The sequence below is a fragment of the Orycteropus afer genome, unplaced genomic scaffold (genome assembly GCF_000298275.1).
Source record: "Orycteropus afer afer isolate SDZICR_OR568_19922 unplaced genomic scaffold, OryAfe1.0 scaffold00133, whole genome shotgun sequence".
NCBI classification, from domain to species: domain Eukaryota; kingdom Metazoa; phylum Chordata; class Mammalia; order Tubulidentata; family Orycteropodidae; genus Orycteropus; species Orycteropus afer.
In genome coordinates this window covers 5,246,339-5,266,601 of record NW_006921720.1, presented here as the reverse complement: position 1 = coordinate 5,266,601, position 20,263 = coordinate 5,246,339, and the positions used below count along the sequence as shown (strand labels likewise).

Here is a 20,263-nt window from a genome sequence, read left to right as displayed (position 1 = left end):
GTATACATGTGCACACATATACTCATACATATAAATTCTTTCAATAGTTTATCTAATTCAATATATATTAGAACATTATTTCATTATATGTGAATATATATAATTGTATATTTTAATGTTAGTAAATGTATATATATGTATAATATATTTTATTGAATGTTTATTATATGTCAAATATTATGCTAAATCTTTGATATAGCACCCTCATAATGTTCATAGTCCAATGAAAATGGTATTATTATCTGTGCACAAATGGTTTGCGTTGGACTAGTAAACTAAAAGTTGGCTGTACATACCCAATGGCTCTGAAAAAGAAAGGCCTGAAAATGTGCTTCCATAAACACTACAGCCAAGAAAACCCTACGGAGCAGTTCTACTCTGTAAAACAAGGAACCATGAGTTGGAATTGACTGAATGGTGACTATTTTTTTTTTTTTTTTGAAACTCATATATGTGTATGTGTATGTTGTTGTTCTGTTTCCAGAAACAAGTTCTTAATACATATATATATGTATATGTGCCTGTGCATGTACAAGTATCTTATTTGTTATTGTTCCATTGTGTATGTGTATATATGTATGTGTCATGTGTATATATGTGTATGTGTGTAAAATTTTAGTAAATGAAAGGTATAATGGACAAAATTAATATGCAATGAGATTTATTGCTCTTTTTGATCCATTCAAGACTAATATAGGCCAGCAAAATTAGAAGAGGCATCTTGAAAAAAATTCTGATCAACCAGGAGTATCCTGTAAGATGGCAGGCTAGACAGGTATACAATTGAGACCCTTTGCAACAAAGACTCAAGAAATGGATATGGACAATAACCCTGTAACCCAGACATTTAAAGTAAAGGATAAGGCAATAGATCAAATACCAATAAGAGGAAAAGATTGAATGAAAACAGTGAACAAAGAGGCATACAGAGTGGTGAACTGCCACCTGGCACAGTGAGGCCATTTTGAACCATTTCAAGAATCAGATAATTAGGTCCACTTGCTCAGGACTGTAGAGGTAAACACATAGTTGATCAGAGGCCAGATAGGTGTGATTTCCCCCTTTACCATGGACAACTTCCCAGTGTCTAGAGGTATGGCCTCCCCCACCCTCACCTACCCAGTGCTGGGTCAAAACACCTCCTAATGCCAGTATTGTGCTACTTTTTTTCCCTTTCTTCTCTGTTTTCTTTAACCCTCATCTTAGGTTTTTCCTCTTCCCTCTCCCTCTCTTTTTCTTTTCTTCCTCTTCACTTCCCCTCCTTTTTATTAATTTGTTCCCATGGATTAGTTGTCCTGTTCCTTGCCTCCTCCATGGTCACCAGCATCCAACCCTACTTCTCCCTGGTTGGTGTTGCACACTCCCACAGAGTGAGTGCTGTGTTCCAGCCACAGCAGTGTTTGGCAGCAAGCACTTTTGCCAATACTGTGCTACTTTTTTTCCTTCTCTCTTTTTTCTTTCTTCTTAGTTCTTTTATTTTACCCCCTTATTGTTTCTTTTTTCTCCTTCTATCTTTGTTTTTCTCCCTCTGATCCCACATAGTGGATGCCTGTGCCACATTGACTCTGCGGTGAGAAACACCTGCCTCACTCCTCCATGGATAGTCATGCATGCTCTTGTAGAGTGAGCTCCACATTTCTACTGAAATAGTTTTTGCTGGCTCAGAATGCTGGTGATTCAAACCCATCAGCAATTCTTCAGAAGAAAGATTGGGCAATCTACTTCCATAGAGATACCACCTCAGAAACCCTAGGAGGGGTTGCTATGAGGAGAATCGACTCAACAGGAGTGAGTTTGGTTTGTTTTTTTTGGTTTCTTTCTTCTTAGTTCTTCTCTCTTCGTCTATTGTTTTCTTTTCTTTTTATCTTCATCTGCTTTCTCTTCATTTTTTCTCTTTTTTTAAAAATCTGATAGGGCAGATGCCCCAACCCTGTAACCTCAGTATTCAATAACACCTGTCCCTGCCCCTCCACACTTGGAAATGCGTGCTTCTACAAAGCAAATGTGGAATTCCCATCACAGCCATATTTGGTAGCTAGCACTGTGCTAGAATTACGCCTCTTTCTTTTTTCTCTCCTTTGACTTGTTCTATTTTTCTTTCTTTTTAGGTCTTCTCTCTACCACCTTTCTTGTTTGTTTTCTTTTTTTTAAAAAAAAAATCCCCTGCCTCTCCCACTCCTTTTTTTTTCTCTTTTTTCTTTTCTTCCCCAGCAGCTGGGAGCCACCAATTCTACTCATCATAATCACCCATACTTGCAACTCCTCTTACTGAGCGAGAGTCACCACTAGTTTCAGCACCACTGGATCGATGACAGACAGTGGCCAACACTCAGCCACCCTGCCATCAGCTACTGTACACAACCAATGAAAAGAGATTATTGTTGACACTCCCAATTGCTACCAAATTCACCCAGAAATGGGTGGTGAGTGCCTCAGTGCTACCAATGTAGTGACCAGAGTAGCACACCCACCCCTTGGTCTGTGTATTAAGACAAAACAATACTAAAAACAAGATGAAGCAAACAGACATACAATTAAAAAAATAATAATAAATACAATAACACCACAATGTCTTGGAGACTATGTTGTTGTTGTTGTTATGTGCCATTGAGTCGGACCTGACTCATAGCGACCCCTCCTTGGGTTTCTCAAGGCAGTATCACTACAGAAGTAGATTGCCCCATCTTCCTTCCAAGGAGTAGCTAGTGGGTTTGAACTGCCAGCCTTCTGGTGGGCTTGAACTTCCAGCCTTCTGGTTAGCAGTCAAGTGCCTTAGGCATTATGCTACCAGAGCTCCCCTTGAAGACTATAGACAAATTCAAATCACATTAAAAAAAAAAAAAGGACAAGCTAGCTCAAGCAAGTGGCCAAAATACAAACCAAAAAATCTTCCAGAGGAAGAAATGCTATTGGAACTACCTGATAAGTAGTTCAAAAGAATTATATTTAGGTACATTAAACAGATTGAGAGAAAGAGAAAAAAAAAAAACAAAAAAAAAACACAGACAAAATCAAGGAAAACACAGACAAAACTCTAGAAGAATTAAAAAAAAAAAACCCACAAGAACTAACAAAATAAATAGAAAATGAGACACTATAGAAAAGCAGCAAACGAGAATTCAAAATATTAATACTAAAATTTCAGAATAGATAACACATTGGAATGACAAAGAAGTAGAAATTAATGGGAAACAAAATTAGGAAAATTGAAGACAAATCTCTTAATACTAATCTGTTAGCAGAACAATCAGAAAAACAACAGAAGAAAGCCTGAAAATTATATGGGGCACAATCAAGAGGAATAACTTATGTATGATCAGGATTACAGAACAGAAAGAGACAAAAGCACCAAGAAAATTGTCAAAGATTTATTGGAGAAAAACTCCCCAGTATCATGAAAAATGAGAAGATATACACTCAAGAAACTCCATGAATCCCAAATAAGATAGATCACAAAGGAAAATCATCAAGATATATCATAACTAAAATTTCCAAAACCAAAGACATAGAAAGAATTCTGAAATCAGATTACAAAAAACAAAAAGTCACCTACAAAGGAGAACCAATAAGATGAAAGTGATTTCCAGTAGAAATGATGAAGGCAAAAAAGCACTGGGATGACAAATGTAAAACTCTAAAAGAAAAAAACATTGCCAAACAAGAATTGTATATCCAGCAAATTGGTCCTTAAGTATGATGGCAAAATTAGGAAATGTCCAGATAAAAATTGAAGGAGTTTGTAAAAATTGGACCACTCTTACAAGAGGTGTTACAGGGGAGATTTTTGGACAGAGAACTAACAACAGCAGACAACAACCTGAGATTAAGACACAAAACAACATCACCCAGAAATCAAACCAGATGTAGAAGTATCAAGAATAAAATAAACCTACAAGACTGAAAATAGGGAACTGGAGAAGTCAATTTCTAAACAATGACAGCTAAAACACAAAGAGGGAATAAACGGTGTAAATAAAGAACTTCCAAACAGAGAGGAAGTCAAGACAATAGCAAGATAGGATGGACTGTTTAAATTTGGAAAGGAAATAATAAATTACAGGGTAACCTCCAAAAAATTAACAAACCTTCTCACCAAAATAGAAAAGAAGAAAATCATAAGACTTAGTAAGCACTAAAACAATAGCAGTGAAGGAAATTCACAAACAAAATGAACTCAGCACAGAAAAAAAAATATGGAACAAAGAAGCCATTAGCACCACACAAAACACATACCCACACATGCAGAGCAAAATGATAGCAGTAAATTCATACCTAATTGAAAATTACACTGAATGTAAATGGCTTGAATGCACTAGTCAAGAAAGAGAGAGTAGCAGAACAGATTAAAAAATAATAATAATAACCCATAAATATGCTGTCCACAAAAAACACATCTTAGACCCAAAGACAAAAAGAAGCTAAAATCAAAGACTGGAAAAACCTATATCAAGGAAAGGGAAACCAAGAAAAGCAAAAGTGGCAATATTCATTTCTGGAAAAATAGACTTTAAGGCAAAAATCAACAAAGGAGACAAGGAATGAGTGTAGGGTCAATCCAACAAGAGCACACAACCATAATTACTATCTATGCACCCAATGAAAGAGCCCCAAAATATAGAAATCAAACTTCAACATAACTGAAAGAGAAATAGACTACTCCACGAGAATAGTAGGAGACTTCAATTCACTTTCAATGAATGTCTGGACAACTAGAAATAAACTCAACAAAGAAACAGAAGATTTAACAACATCATCAACCAACTAGACTTCATAGATGTACACAGTACACTCCACCCTAAAATAGCACAAGATACATTCTTTTCCCATGCACATGGAACATTCTCTAGAATAGAACATATGTTAGGACACAAAGTAAGCCTGAAACACTTTAAAAACACTGAAACACTACAAAGTGTCTTCTCAGATCACAATGCTGTAAAATTGGAAATCAACAACAAGAAGATTAAAAAAAAATCAAATACTAAACTAAATAACACCCTGCTTAAAAATTACTGGGTAATAGAAAAAATTAAAAATTCCACTAATCAAATGAGAATGAAAACACAACATACCAAAACTTATGGGACAGCAGAAGCAGTGCTCAGAGGACAATTTATAGCAAGAAACATACACATCATAGGAGAAGACCAAAAACCAACACCTTAACCCAACATCTCTAACAATTAGAAAAAGAACAGTTAAAAATCCTACAGTCACCAGAAGAAAGGAAATAATAATGATTTGAGCTGAAATAAATGAAAAAGAAAAATAAAGAATCTACATGATTAGAAGTTTGATCTTTGAAAGGATTAATAAACTTGACAAGCCACTGGAAAATTTAACAAAGAAAAACAAGGAGAAGACACAAATAAAAATGTTAAGAAATAAAATATACAATTCCCAGGACAACCAACTAAAATTAAAAAAAGATAACAGAATGCTATGAAGAATTGTACTCCAACAAGTTTGAAAACTTAGAGGAAATGGACAAATTTCTAGAAACACATCCTGTACCTAAAGTAACACAAACTTAGGTAGAAAATTTGAACAGACCCACCACAAAAGAAGAAATTGAACAGGTCATAAAAAAAAAAAAATCCAACAAAAAGAGTTCTGGCTCAGATGATTAACTGGTGAGCTCTACCAAACTTTCAGAGAAGAGCTGATATGAATACTACTACAACTATTACAGAACACAGAAAATGATGGAATGCTGCTGAACTTATTCTATGAAGCAAGCATAAACCTGATACCAGGCAAAGACAAGACTAAAAAAGAAAATTATAGACCAATGCCATACATGAGCATTGACACAACATTTCTCAACAAAATCCTAAACAATAGAAGTCTACAACATATCAAAAAAAAAAATAACACATCATGACCAAGGTGATTCATACCTGGTATGCAAGGATGGTTAACATTAGGAAAACAATCAATAATATCACTTATGTAAGACAAAGGAAAAGAACCACATGATCATATCAATCAATGCAGAAAAGGCATTTGAAAAAACCCAACACATATTTTTGATAAAAATCATCACCAAAATAGAAGTATAGAATTCCTCAACATAATTAAAGGCTTATACACAAACCAAAGGACAACATTATTCTCAGTGCTGAGAGATTGAAAACATTTCCCTTGCGAATGGAGGCCAGACAAGGACACCTTTTATCAACACACCTATTCAATAAAGTACCGGAAGTTCTAATCGGAGCACTAAGGCAAGAAAGGGAAATAAAAGGCATCCAAATTGACAAAGAAGAACTAAAACTATTTCTATTTTCAGATAATAAGATCCTATATATAGAAAATCCCAGATACTCAACAAGAAAACTATTGGAACTAATAGAAGGATTCAACAAAGTGGGAGGGTAAAAGATCAACATACAAAAATCAGATTCCTCTACACTAACAAAGAGAATTCTGCAAAGGAAATCAAGTAAACAATAACCTTTACAATAGCAACCAAAAGGTGAAACACTTAGGAATAAATCTAACCACAGATACAAAAGACCTATACAAGAAACCAAAAGAGACCTATATAAATGGAAGAATGTACTATGCTCATGGATAGGAAAACTTAACATTGTAAAAATGTCAAAACTACTCAACATTATATATAATGCAATCTCAATTCATATTTCATTATCATTCTTTACAGATGAAAAAACTAAGCACCAACTTTATATGGAAAGAGGCCCCAGGTAAGTAAAGCACTACTAAGGAAGGAAACAAAGTAGGAGGACTCAGACTCTTGCGTCTCAAAACCTACTACACAGCCACAGTAGTAAAAAACAGCCTGGTATTAGTACAATGGCAGACATATAGAACAATGGAACCAAACTGAAACCCTGAAGTCATTCCATCCACCTATGATGGACAGCTGATCTTTGACAAAGGGCTGAAATCCATTACATAAGAAAGAGATAATCTAGTTAACAAATGGCAATGGTAAAACTGGACATCCATTCACAGAAAAATGAAACAGGACCCATATTTCTCACTACATAGAAAAACTAACTCAAGATGGATCAAAGACTTATATGTAAAACCTAAAACTATAGAAATCATCAAAGATAAAATAGGGGCAAACTTAACCAAACCAAAACCAAACTCATTGCTGTCAAGTCAGATACGACTCATAGTGACAACTCCTTGGATTTCCGAGGCCATATCACTACGGAAGTAGACTGTAGATTCCTTGTAGATTCTGGAAGTAGGAAGTAGATTCCTTAGAGGAATGGCTGGGTTTGAACCACCAGCCTTCTGGTTAGCGGTCAAATGCCTTAGGCACTATACCACCAGAGCTCCTAGGGACAAACTTAGGAGCCCTGATATATGCCATAAATATACTGTTCTGGTTACCTAGTGCCACTCTGACAGGAATATACCACAAATGGAATAGCTTGAACAAACAGGAGTTTATTCTCTAACAGTTTGGAGGCTTTAAATCCGAGTACAAAGTGCCAGGCTCTAGGGGCTGGGTGAAAGCCCCTCAACCTTGGGCTTCAGCTCTGCCTCCTATTCCCAGCCCACTGAAGCTAGATGCTTTTCTTCACTCAGCTGGCTGCTGAGACAAAGTTGACATGTAAAAAGGCACAGTCCAAATGTTACCACATTAATTAAAGTCCATTGAAAGTTTCAAAGTCAGCAGAGCATGGCAGGCTACTGAACAATGACATGGCCACATGCAGGGTTCAAGTGTGCCATAAGCTAGAGACTGTTACCCAAGGCTTTTCCTTATATACAGGAAGCAGACCACATTCCTAAGGCAACTACTCAGCTGTTCACAGTAGATTCCACCATGGAGTTGATTACCAGTCTTATCATGGGGAATACTACATCCAGCTGCCCAGCCACTCAACCTGGCCCAGCCGAGATGACACACAAACTTAACTACCACATATACTATCAAACATAACTAAAAATGCACATACAGCAGAATGCAAACTAGACAACTGGGATCTCCTAAAAATTAAATATTTATGCAAAAGTTTATTAAAAAAAGTTTATCAAAAGTCTTCACCAAAAGAATAAAAAAAGATCCTACAGATTTGGAAATGAATTTCTGGCAAGGAATTAATCTCTAAAATTTATAGAAAATTTCATCACTTCAACAACAAATTGACAAACAATCCAATTGAAAAATGGGTGGAGGATATGAACAGACACTGCACCAAAGAAGACATTCAGGCAGCTATCAAACACATGGAGAAATGCTCATGATCATTAGCCATTAGAGAGATGCAAATCAAACAAACAATGAGATACCTACCATATCACCCCAACAGTAATACAAAAGTTCAAAAAAACAGAAAACAGCAAATGCTGATGAGGATGTGGAGAGACTGGGACTCTCACATGCTACTGGTGGAACTGTAAAATGTGTAACCACTGGGGAAAACATTATGGCATTTCCTTAAAAAAAAAGTAGAAATATATATCCAGCAATCACAATATTAGGGATATACCTTAGAAAAATAAGAGCTATGATACAAACAGATACATACACACTCAAGTTCGTCACAGCATTACTCACAATAGCAAAAAGATGGAAACAACTTAAGTGCCCATTAAAAGATGAATGGTTAAACAAACTTTTACATACACACAAAGGAATACTGAAAAAGAAAAACCCAAATTCACTGCTGTTGAGTCAGATCCAACTCATAGCAACCTCTCCTTGGGTTTCCCAGGCAGTATCATTATGGAAGTAGATTGCCCAATCTTCCTTCCGAGGAGAGGCCGGTGGGTTTGAACCACCAGCCTTCTGAGTAGCAGTCAAATGCCTTAGGCATTATGCCATACTACACAACATTATTAATGATGAAGCTTCAAAACACCTCATAACACAGAGGAATGTGGAGGACACTATGCTGAGTGAAATTAGTCAATCACAAAAGAACAAATATTGTATGAGACCACAACTATAAATAGTGAACACAGAAAGAATCATCTTTGAAGGTTACCAGAGGTGGGAAGGGAATGGAGGATAAATCATTAACTGGAGGGTAGACACTTATTAACTTGGGTGAAGGGAAAGCCAATATAAGATAACGGGAGGTCAGAACAAAATAATTAAGGCAAAGGAGGACACTGAGAGAAGCATAAGTGTTAAAGGTAACAAAGTAACAAAAAAAGTAAATACTACTACATACATAATACTGCAATAACAGTCACAATAATCCACAAGTGGATACATAGACAGACACACAGGTTATATAGGTGTGGGAAGGTGAATGGGATTACCTCCATGAATATGTATAGGTTTGACAGAGGATATCTCTACATATATATATCTGTATGTGCTGCAAATATATCCATGAATATAATAGAGCATACAGGGGTCAAAGTTATGAAAACTTCATACCCATAACCAAACACCTTGAGGGAATGAGTCACTGGCCTAGAGTTTCAGGATCATAGTCTCAGTGGACATCAAGGTCAATTGGCATAATGTAGTCCACAAAGACAATGTTCTACATTCTACTTTGGTGAGTAGTGACTGAGGTCTCACAGGCTTGTGAGTGGCTATCTAAGAAGTAACTGTTGGTCTCTTTCCGTCTGGAGCAAAGAGGAGTGAAGAAAATCAAAGACACAAGGAATCAATTAGCCTAAAGGTCTAATGGACCATGTGAACAACACTTCCATGACCATAAGACCAGAAGTGCTAGATGGTGCCTTGCTGCCACTACTGACTGCTCTGAAAGAAATCACAATAAAAGGTCCTGGATAGAGTGGGAGAAAATGTGGTCAAAACTCAAAAGACCAAGCTTACTGATCTGATAGAGACTGTCAGAACCTGAGACTACGGGCCTTACACACACTTCAAACCTGGAACTGAACTCACCTCTGTGGCTCAACTTTCAGCCAAACAATAGACAGGCCTATAAGATGAACAGTAACATCAGGAAGGTATGTACTCCTTAGAATAATCAATCACAAGACATCAAAAAGGAAGAATTTGGCTAAGAAGAATTTGCTCAGAAGGCAGGAAAGGACAAATGGAAATGGTAAACACAAAGAGGAATTAGGAAGAGTGTTGTTACATTGTGGGGATTGCAATCAATGTCACACACATACATACACACACACAAAATGTGTATAAGTTATTGTATAAAAAAAAACAATTTTCTCTATAAATTTTTACCCAAATCACAATAAAAAGTTATAAAGAAATATCTACTCTATCAGATTGCCTAATGGAACTTCTCTTGATATCATTTCCTTATTGACTTACTTATCATTATCTATAAATTATTCTGGCTTTATTCTAAGGCTGGACCCCCAGAGAGGTAAGTGGACACATGGCTTGGGGCCTTCGGGGGCGGCTTTATTCTAAGGCCAGGCCCCCAGAGAGGTAGACAGGTGTGCAGCTTGGGGCCTTCTGGGGTGGCTGTATTCTAGGCACCAGATAGGTGGGGAAGTGAACAGAACAGTTAAGAACAATTAAAGGAGATGAACTTATCTGTCAGTTCGTCATCCTGTGGTGGCTTATGTGTGTTGCTGTGATGTTAGAGGCTATGCCATCAATGTTTCAAGATGCCAGCAAGGTTACCCATGGTGGACAGGTTTCAGTGGACCTTCCAGACTAAGAGTCTTAAGTAGGGAAAGGCCATCCACTTCTTAAAGACTTGGCCAGTGAAAATCTTATGAAAAGCAGTGAAACACTGCCTGAAATATTACTGAAAAACTATATGAATAGCCCTGAAATATTGTTCGATACAGTGCTGGAAGATAAGCCCATCTGGTCGGAAGGCACTCGAATATGACTGGGGAAGGGTTGATTCCTCAGAGTAGAGACAACTTGAATGATATGGATGGAGTAAAACTTTTGGGATCTCCATTGGCTGATATGGCACAACTCAAAATGAGTAGAAACAGTTGCAGATATCCATTAATAATCAGAACATGGAATGTATGAAGTATGAATCTAGGAAAACTGGAAGTTGTCAAAAATGAAATGGAATGCATAAAGATCAATATTCTAGGCATTAGTGAGCTGAAATGGACTGGTTTTGGCCATTTTGAATCAGACAACCACATGATCTACTATGCCAGGAATGACAAAGAGGAATGGTGTGGCATTCATTGTCACAAAGACTGTTTCAAGATCTGTCCTTAAATACAATGTTGTCAGTAATAGGATAATACCCATACACCTACAAGGAAGACCAGTAAATAATACTATTTTTCAAATCTATGCACCAAAGCCAAAGATGAGGAAATTGATGATTTCTACCAACTTCAACAGTCTGAAATTGACCAAACATGCAATCAAGATATGTTGATTATCACTGGTGACTGGAATGCAAAACTCAGAAACAAAGAAAAGTCACCAGTAGTTGGAAAATATGGCCTTGGTGATAGAAAAAATGCTGGAGATCGCATGATAAAATTTTGCAAGACCAACGACCTATTCATTGCAAATATCTTTTTTCAACATTAATGATGGCTATGTATGTGGACTTCACTGCACGGAGTACAGAGGTATTGGGCAGACTAAATATATGGCAAGAGGTGATGGAGAAGTTCAATATCTTCAGCCAAAACAAGGCCAGGAGCTGATCATGGAACAGACCATCAAGAGCTCACATACAAGTTCAAGGTGAAGTTGAAGACAATTAAAACAAGTCCACAAGAGCCAAAATATGACCTTGATAATATCCTTCCTGAATTTAGAGATGATCTAAAGAATAGATTTGATGCATTGAACACCAGTGACTGAAAACCAGACAAATTAGGTGATGACATGAAGAACATCATCCATGAAGAAAGCAAGAGGTTATTAAAAAGACAAGAAAGGAAGAATGGACCAAAACGGATGTCAGAAGACACTCTAAACTTGTCCTTGAATGGAGAGTAGCTAAAAAAAATGGAAGAAATGACGAGATAAAAGAGCTGAACAGAAGATTTCAAAGACCAGCTTGAGAAGACAAAGCAAATCACTATAATGAAATGTGCAAAGACCTGGAGTGAGAAAAACAAGAGGGAAGAACACACTCGGCATTTCTCAAACAGAAAGAACTGAAGAAAAAATATAAACCTTGAGTTGCAATACTGAAAGACTCTATGGGAAAAATGTTGAATGATGCAGGAAACATCAAAAGAGGATGGAAAGAATACACAGAATCACAGTACCAAAAAGAATTGGTCAATGTTTATTCACTTCAGGAGGTGCCATATAATCAAGAACCAATGGTACTGAAGGAAGGAGTCAAAGCTGCACTGAAGGCATTAGCGAAGAACAAGGTTCCAGGAATTGACAGAATAACAACTGACATGTTTCAACAAATGGATGCTGCAGTGGAGACACTCATTCGGCTATGCCAAGAGATTTGGAAGACAGCCTCCTGGCCAACTGACTGGAAGAGATCCATATTTGTACTCATTCCAAAGACAGGTGATCCCACAGAATGTTGAAATTATCGAACAATATCAGTAATATCACATGCAAGTAAAATCTTACTGAAGATAATTCAAAATGGTTGCATTAGTATATTGACAGAGAGCTTCCAGAAATGCAAGCTGGATTCAGAAGAGGATGTAGAATGAGGGATATCATTATTAATGTCAGAAGGATCTTACCTGAAAGCAAAGAATACCAGAAAGATGTTTACTTATGTTTTATTGACTATGCAAAAGCATTCGATTGGGTGGATCATAACAAATTATGGAAAACATTGAGAAGAATGGGAATTTCAGAACACTTGATTGTACTCATGAGGAACCTGTACATGATCAGGAGGCTGTCATTCAAACAGAACAAGGGGATATTGCATGGTTTAAAATCAGGAAGGGAGTGCTTTAGGCTTGTATCTTTTCACCATACTTATTCAATTTGTATGCTGAGCAAATAATCAGAGAAGCTAGATTATATGAAGAAGAACATGGGATCAGGATTGGAGGAAGACTCCTTAACAACCTGTGATATGCAGATGACACAACTTTGCTTGCTGAAAGTGAGGATGACTTGAAGCACTTACTAATGAAGCTTAAAGACTACAGTCTGCAGTATGGATTATACCTCAATATGAAGAAAACAAAATCCTCACAACTGGTCCAATCAACAGCTTCACAACAGATGGAGAAAAGATTGAAGTGTCAAGGATTTCATATTACTTGGTTCCACAATCAATATCCATGGAAGCAGCAGTCAAGACATCAGATTACATATTGCATTAGGCAAATCTGCTACAAAAGACCTCTTTCAAGTGATGAAGTGCAAAGATGTCTCCTTTAAGACTAAAGAGCACTTTACCCAAGCCATGGCATCTTCAATTGCCTCTTATGTATGTGAGAGCTGGACAGTGAATAAGAAAGACCAAAGAAGAGTTGATGCTTTTGAGTTGTGGTATTGGAAAACAATGCTAAGAGTACCATAGACTGGTAAAAGGACTAACAAATCTGTCCTGGAGGAAGTGCAGCTGGAATGCTCCTTGGAAGTGAGAATGGCCAGGCTTTGTCTCACTTACTTTGGTCATGTTGTCAAAAGGAACCATTTCCTGGAGAAGGGTATCATGCTTAGATAAAGCAGAGGGTCAACGAAGAAGGGGAAGGCCCTCAACTAGATGGATTGACACAGTGGCTGCAATGATGGGCTCAGGTATAGCAAGGACCATGAGGTGGGCACAGGACTGGACAGTGTTTCATTCTGATGTGCACAGGGTCGCTATGAGTTAGAGGTGACTTGACAGCACCCAACAACTACAATATAAACTTTTCTGTTTGTTGTCGTTTGCCGTCGAGTTGGCTCGATTTTTCTGTTTAAGATTACATTATTTTTCTGTGAATAATCTCTGAAAGAACATTCTCTCAGGCAGAACCCATCAAAGCATCCAGAAAAAACAGAGGACATGAAAGTGGGTCCAGTCAAACTCTCACAGTCACTTTTTCAAAAGATTAAGGCTATATATTATGATCACACAATTTACAATTATGCCATCAACTAAGTATAGGTAACTCTGAGAATCTTTTTCATAAGAGGAAGAAATATTTAATGCAATCATGCAACTCATCTTTTAAAACCATGATTCTATTGACTGCTTGGTTTTATGTAACTCTAGTAAGAGAAAAAACAATATCTTCACTTTGGTATTTAAAAGCAGAGTCTGTGGTAGATGTTCTTTGTCCTCTGAAGGATTTATCTAGGAATCATCCCACAGATAATGTCTTGTGATAAAGCCAGTCTGAAACTCAGCTGTTACCTGACACCACCTTTCATAAACTTGCTACAAAAGTATTTGCTTCATCAGCATATCATTTACCAAGATTTCTAAAAGCAAACACTCATGCAAAGTTATGAGACATCAGTTAAAAAATTATGACTCTCTAAACATGGCTCCTCATTAATTATTACCTTGACACAAAAATTATTTTTTTAAACATAATGTTTAAAAAGTAGATATGAGCAGTTTTCACATTTTGAAAAGCTAAGTAAATGGTAGGGTTATGTTTTTCAGAGTAACAATAACATTTATTATAAAATATTCTTAATTTATGATACCTGATTCTTCTTTGTGAATAATAAAGATAAAGTAGAAATACAGTAAGTAAATTTCTAGTTGCTATATTCATAAACCAATCCCACTCCACCCCACCCCCTAAAAAATAAAATTTGTGGGAAATTCCAAAGGAATTGAATTTTAGAGAATTAAATTAAGCTGATTTCCAAGTAATAAAGTGTTTACATTTTCAAGGGAGTTATCTATATCCAATCATCTGCCACCAAATAAAGAAAAATAAAAGATAAAAGCAATTTAAGCAGCCTATGGGGAACTTTGCAGTATTTCTATTTATTTAGGAATAAAGAGGGATTTCAGTAAAGGAAGAAATATTATTATACTTCTGAGTATGCACTTGAATAAAAAAAATCTCCTAAACTATTTTATTTGTCCATTACTAAGTGATGCTTTATGACAGCCATTCATTTATTAGCAGGAATACAATCTTCCACATTATTATTACATGACTTATACTAAGGGTGAAGTTTTAAAATAAAATACTGCTGGTGGCGTAGTGACTAAGGCATTTGACCAATAACTGGGAGGCTGGTGGTTCAAACCCACCAGCTGCTCCTAGGAAGGAAGATTGGGCAATCCTACTTCCGTAGTGATACTGCCTTGGAAACCCAAGGAGGGGTTGCTATGAGTCAGATTAAACTCGAGGGCAGTGAGTTTTTTATTTTTACTTTTTTGGTTTAGGCTGAAAATTATTATCACGAGCCCTGGTGGTGCGGTGCCTAAGGCATTTGACTGCTAACCAGAAGGTTGGTGATTCAAATGCATCAGCCAGCCACCACAGAAGGAAGATGGGGCAATCTACTTCTGTAAAGATTTATTCCCTTGGAAAACCAATGGGAGTCACTATGAGTCACAACTCACTCAAAGGCAGTGAGTTCGCTTTGGTTTTTGGAGTAAAGGAAATATTTATACATTAACTATTCTTAGGTCTTCATATCACATGCTGCATTTTTAGTGACATTTATTCACCAACTTAACAGACTAAGTAGAGTTCATTATTATTAGATTGATCAGAATGGAAACTGCTTTTTAGAAAAGTATTATTTGCCCATATTCTGTTTCACTTTCTACCCATCCCAACACACATACGCATGTGTGCACATATACACACCAGAAAATTTTAATTTCTCTATTGAAAATAAAATGACTTAGAGAGATAAGAAAAAAAATGGTAATAGATACTTTGTTACTATTCAATTACTCTCTTTAGCATGTCTAAGACAAAATCTGGTTTCAGTTTCTTTGCCCTACAAAGGCAATTCATTCAAACTTGGTTAGACTAAAAAGATTTTTAAAGAAATTATGAGTAAATACTTAAAAATAAAGTGCTAGAAATATTCATCCAAATCAAAGTCTAAATCCAATCTAAATTAAGAAATGAATTAAAAATGATTCTATTTTATAGACCTTTCCACTCTATTGTTAGACTGAGAACCCCAAGAATCACCTGAATTCTCATTACACAAGCAATAATCCTAAGAACTTCAATTAACCTACCGTCCTGGAAAGTGTTGTCAAAAGGACAATGAGCCTGGCCATTCACACAGAAAAAGCTAAAGTCTTACCATCAAGCCTGTGTAACACCTGCATTATTATTGACTTAAACTTTTATTCACTGAAGGACTTTAAAATTATCCACATTGCAAATGTAGACTCATCCAAATAATGTTCATGAAACTACAAATGTAATATCATAGTTGTATTTTTTCCTCATACAGTACATTTTTTTTTTCATTAAAATCACATATACCAATGGTACAGGGAACACATTTCATAAAAAACAGACTGTCCTATATATTTTTTCAACCTGATATTTTCTTTTTCATGGTAAAACTGATGAACATATACTAGCATCAAGTTTATAAGCACAGATTAATGTTCAATTTAATGCCAGACTTGCTACTTACTCATTGTAGTATGTCATTTAAACAACTGAGCAAAAACAGTTGATTTATTGAACCTGAAACACTCATTATCTCAATTTCATACTGTGAGATTAATAAGTTTTGGGAAAGTTGTAATTACATCAAATGAGGATTTATATTATAGATACATAGGATGGGGTGAGTGAAGGTTCCACTTGGATTCTATCTTTCTGAGTACCTATATCCTCTAAAAGTGAGCTTTCAATCCATTGGGGACTGTTTTTATGTGTGAGGGAGAAGAAAAGGACAAACTGGTTCAATACAACAGCTCTGCTACTTGTGTTTTATGGAAAAATAATTCTATTTTGAGCTCTTGATTTTAATTTGATTCAGTCTCTCCACTAAGTTAGTACATTCTATTTCTTCTGCAGTAAAATTTCAAATAACCTGCCTAAGGCATTTGACTGCTAACCAGAAGGCTGGTAGTTCAAACCGACTGGCCACTCCTCGGAAGGAAAGTTGGGCAATCTACTTCCATAGTGATACTGCCTCGGAAACCCGAAGAGGGGTCGCTATGAGTTGGATCCAACTCAATGGCAGTGAGTTTGGTGTTCTTGGTTTATATATCTACTGAGCACTGAGAAAGGTAGAACCCATTAGAATTTATTGTTCCTAAAGACAGACAAGGAAGGTTGGGCAATCCTACTTCCGTAGTGATACTGCCTCAGAAACCCAAGGAGGGGTCGCTATGAGTCGGGGCTGACTCGACGGCACATAACAACAACAACAACAAAGACAGACAAAATAATCATCAAAAGTCAGAGAGCTAAGGGGGCAAATGAGCTTATAACAATTTAAATTATATTAAAATATTGCTGTCTTCTTGCATGCATACTACCCAGACTTCGCTTATAAATATAAAACTGTAATGCTCCTAGATGTTCATCTTAATTTTTTTTCATAAGAATTGGGAATGAGTTTTTTCTAGCATGTAATTTCATTGTGAAATATGGTAATTTACAATACTAGGTGAAACACTTAATAAAGTTACTTAAATTCACTTAATAAAGCTCACAACATTTTATTTAACAAATGATAAAAAAGAAAGAATGGATTCTAACCACTTTGTCCTCCTTTGGGAAAGCATCCAAGTAAGCAAAGAGAGAAGAAAAAGAGAAAAACAATGACAAAAAAGTCATATATTAATAAATACATTTTAAGAAAATAATTATGTGTTTTTTAAAGTGTTAAAACAGACATTTTGAAAAATAATTATTTACTCTTCCTAAAAATTAGCCAGTGCTCAATCATATATTGAAAATAGATATATATGGCTCCAGCTGTATGTTAAATACAATGTTGGTCATGATAATTTTCTAAATTTTCAACACTTACTAACTATATTTAAAAGATTATTCAGAAAGAAAGGTTAATTCATGAAAATAAGTATTTTATAAAAATATAAAATTATGTGAATAATTTTGTAAGCTTGCTGCTAAAATGTTATAGTCACAATTTGGAAAAATTTAAGAATGAGAAATGTTTGTAATAAATAAAAATGTGAAGAGAGAAATATGTTAACTGTTTTAGTCATAAATCATTCCACAAGTAATGTATATATAATATATATTTCAACATGGATAAAGGCATAAGGAAACCAACTTAATACAATTTTTCATTTTAATTTCAAGACTTAAGTATTGTAAACTATGCTTTCTTTTTATTTGTTCCTTTAAATATTTTTTCCAAGATTAGAGGGGTTTCATAAAGCTGAATGAACCGTACTATGCTTCTCCAAAGTATAGGTACCTCTAGCTCCATTTCTTTTAAACAGCTTCTCTTTTTTAAAATCTGAGTTTGATTTTAATAATTTTAATATATAATAGTTAACTGTGTTGTTATTGGCTTGCCTTAAATGTATAATGGGAACTTAATTACATCCAATAGCTATGGGCACTCAGCCAGCACTAACACTCAGCCAATTTACACACCACTGTTAACTGTCAGCACCTTTTCAGATTAGCCAGTGCCCTTACCACATGGGTTACTGAATATTTTGAAAATCATCCCTAGATCTCACCCATGAGAATTCATTCCAACAAAGAACATTTAAGAACATTAAAGAAGGGAAAATTAACAAAATAGATCTAGTGACTTTTCTATGTGCCAGACACTATTTTGATAGTTAAGCTTATTCTAGAAAGACTTATAGGTGGCAGGCATATAAGGATTAACTATAATAAATAATGTTTAAGAGTAAAAAGGAGCCATAGTGGTGCAATGCTTAAGTGCTTGGCTGCTAACTAAAAGGTCAGTGGTTCAAACCCACCCAGAGGCTCTGCTCCATGGGAGAAAAGACCTGGTGATCTGTTCCTATAAAGGTTCCAGCCTAGAGAATTCTATGGGGCAGTTCTACTCTGTCCCATAGGGTTGCTATGAGTTGGAACTGACTTCATGGCAGTGGGAAATAGTGTCTTAATGCCTCAACAAGTGCCATATATTTAAAACATTATCATAATAAGGAGTAGCTTTTCAGGTGAGAGATTACATGTCATAGAAAAGAAAATGAGATGTGCAAAAAAAAAAAAAAAAGACAAAGAAATCTCAAAAATCTGTATTTTGACATACTCCTTAAAGATCCAAATAATTCCCAAGAGATAAACTTACCATTCTATTTCTTTAACATAATACAAATATGAAAGTACTCATCATAAAGGTTAATTGTTACTTTATATATTATCTGAGATTAAATTTAATGTCACACAGTTTGCCCTACATTTTATTTTCTTTCAATCTGAAACATATGTTGCAGGAAGTGAAAATAAACTTTTTCCCCCCTCCCAAGAATTGGTCCTGGCAACTTTCAAGAGTTTTACAGTTCACAATTTGCTTCTAAATTCACATGTGCTACCTTCTTCAGAAAATGAAGTAAATTTATTCCCACGGGTAATCTACCATTGGTTTTGAAAGGGAATCATTTAAGACATGCCTATAATCAAAATATACTTTTATGAATTATTTTCATCAGTATTCCACCACTAAAGCCTTATGGAAAACAAGCAAACAAGAACAAAAGGGGAGGAGCATATTAATGTTAATATCTGTCTATGTGTCTGCTTGCTAGTATGCATGTCTTTTCATGCTTGGGAAACTAGTGGCTTTACTTCGATTGAGTGTCCCCATCTTTTACTGTTCTTGGAACACTCACGTTATTTGATCGCAGAGATACACGTCCTCCGCAGCGGGCGCAGAACTTCGTGCGACAGTAGGAGCAGAGGTGGCCACACCCATCAGCAAACTTTGTTTTATGGCAGATTCCACAAGTAGGCGCATCATCTTTGTGTTCACCCTGATAACGCCGCGCTTCTTCCCCTATTTTTCTCACTTGTTCCTTATAGCTTTCAAATTGTTGATGCAATCTCCTGGGCAAAAGAGAACATGATAGCAAACTAAGTAAATGATGGAAGACAAAAACACAAAATAAAACAAAACAGAGCCAACAACCACAGCGAACTTACAAAGCTATTTTTCCCATTAATGTTGCCTCTAAAAGTAAGGCATGTTTTCCACTAGTCCCAGCTTTGCTCAGATCATGTGTAAGTAGACACTATATGATCACTCTTAGTTCTAAAGTAGTGGAATTCGGGTTCTGGGTCTTTTAGACAGGTGGCCGTGAAAATATTTTGCCTGGGAACTCAATACTTTACAACTGGATTCCTATGTATATAACTGAAACAAAAGTTACACAATATACTTAGCCTAACTATATAAAAGGTACTCTGATATTTACTAGTCTATTCTATTTTAAATTTAATGATGAATGCAATTAAAAAAAGTTTGTCACCATATATTGATTTTATGATCCAGCAT

The 20,263-nt window shown here is 35.9% G+C and overlaps 1 protein-coding gene across 1 annotated transcript in view; it reads right to left on the bottom strand.

The window, feature by feature from the left end:
- Positions 1-20,263, bottom strand: part of RIMS1 (regulating synaptic membrane exocytosis 1) — a 685,283-nt gene that overhangs the window by 332,217 nt on the left and 332,803 nt on the right. The window contains exons 3-4 of the mRNA XM_007945190.1: positions 19,602-19,815; positions 17,515-17,526 (exon numbers count right to left, since the gene is read on the bottom strand). Of these exons, the coding sequence (XP_007943381.1) occupies positions 17,515-17,526; positions 19,602-19,815 (226 nt within the window). The remainder of the gene's footprint in view (positions 1-17,514; positions 17,527-19,601; positions 19,816-20,263) is intronic.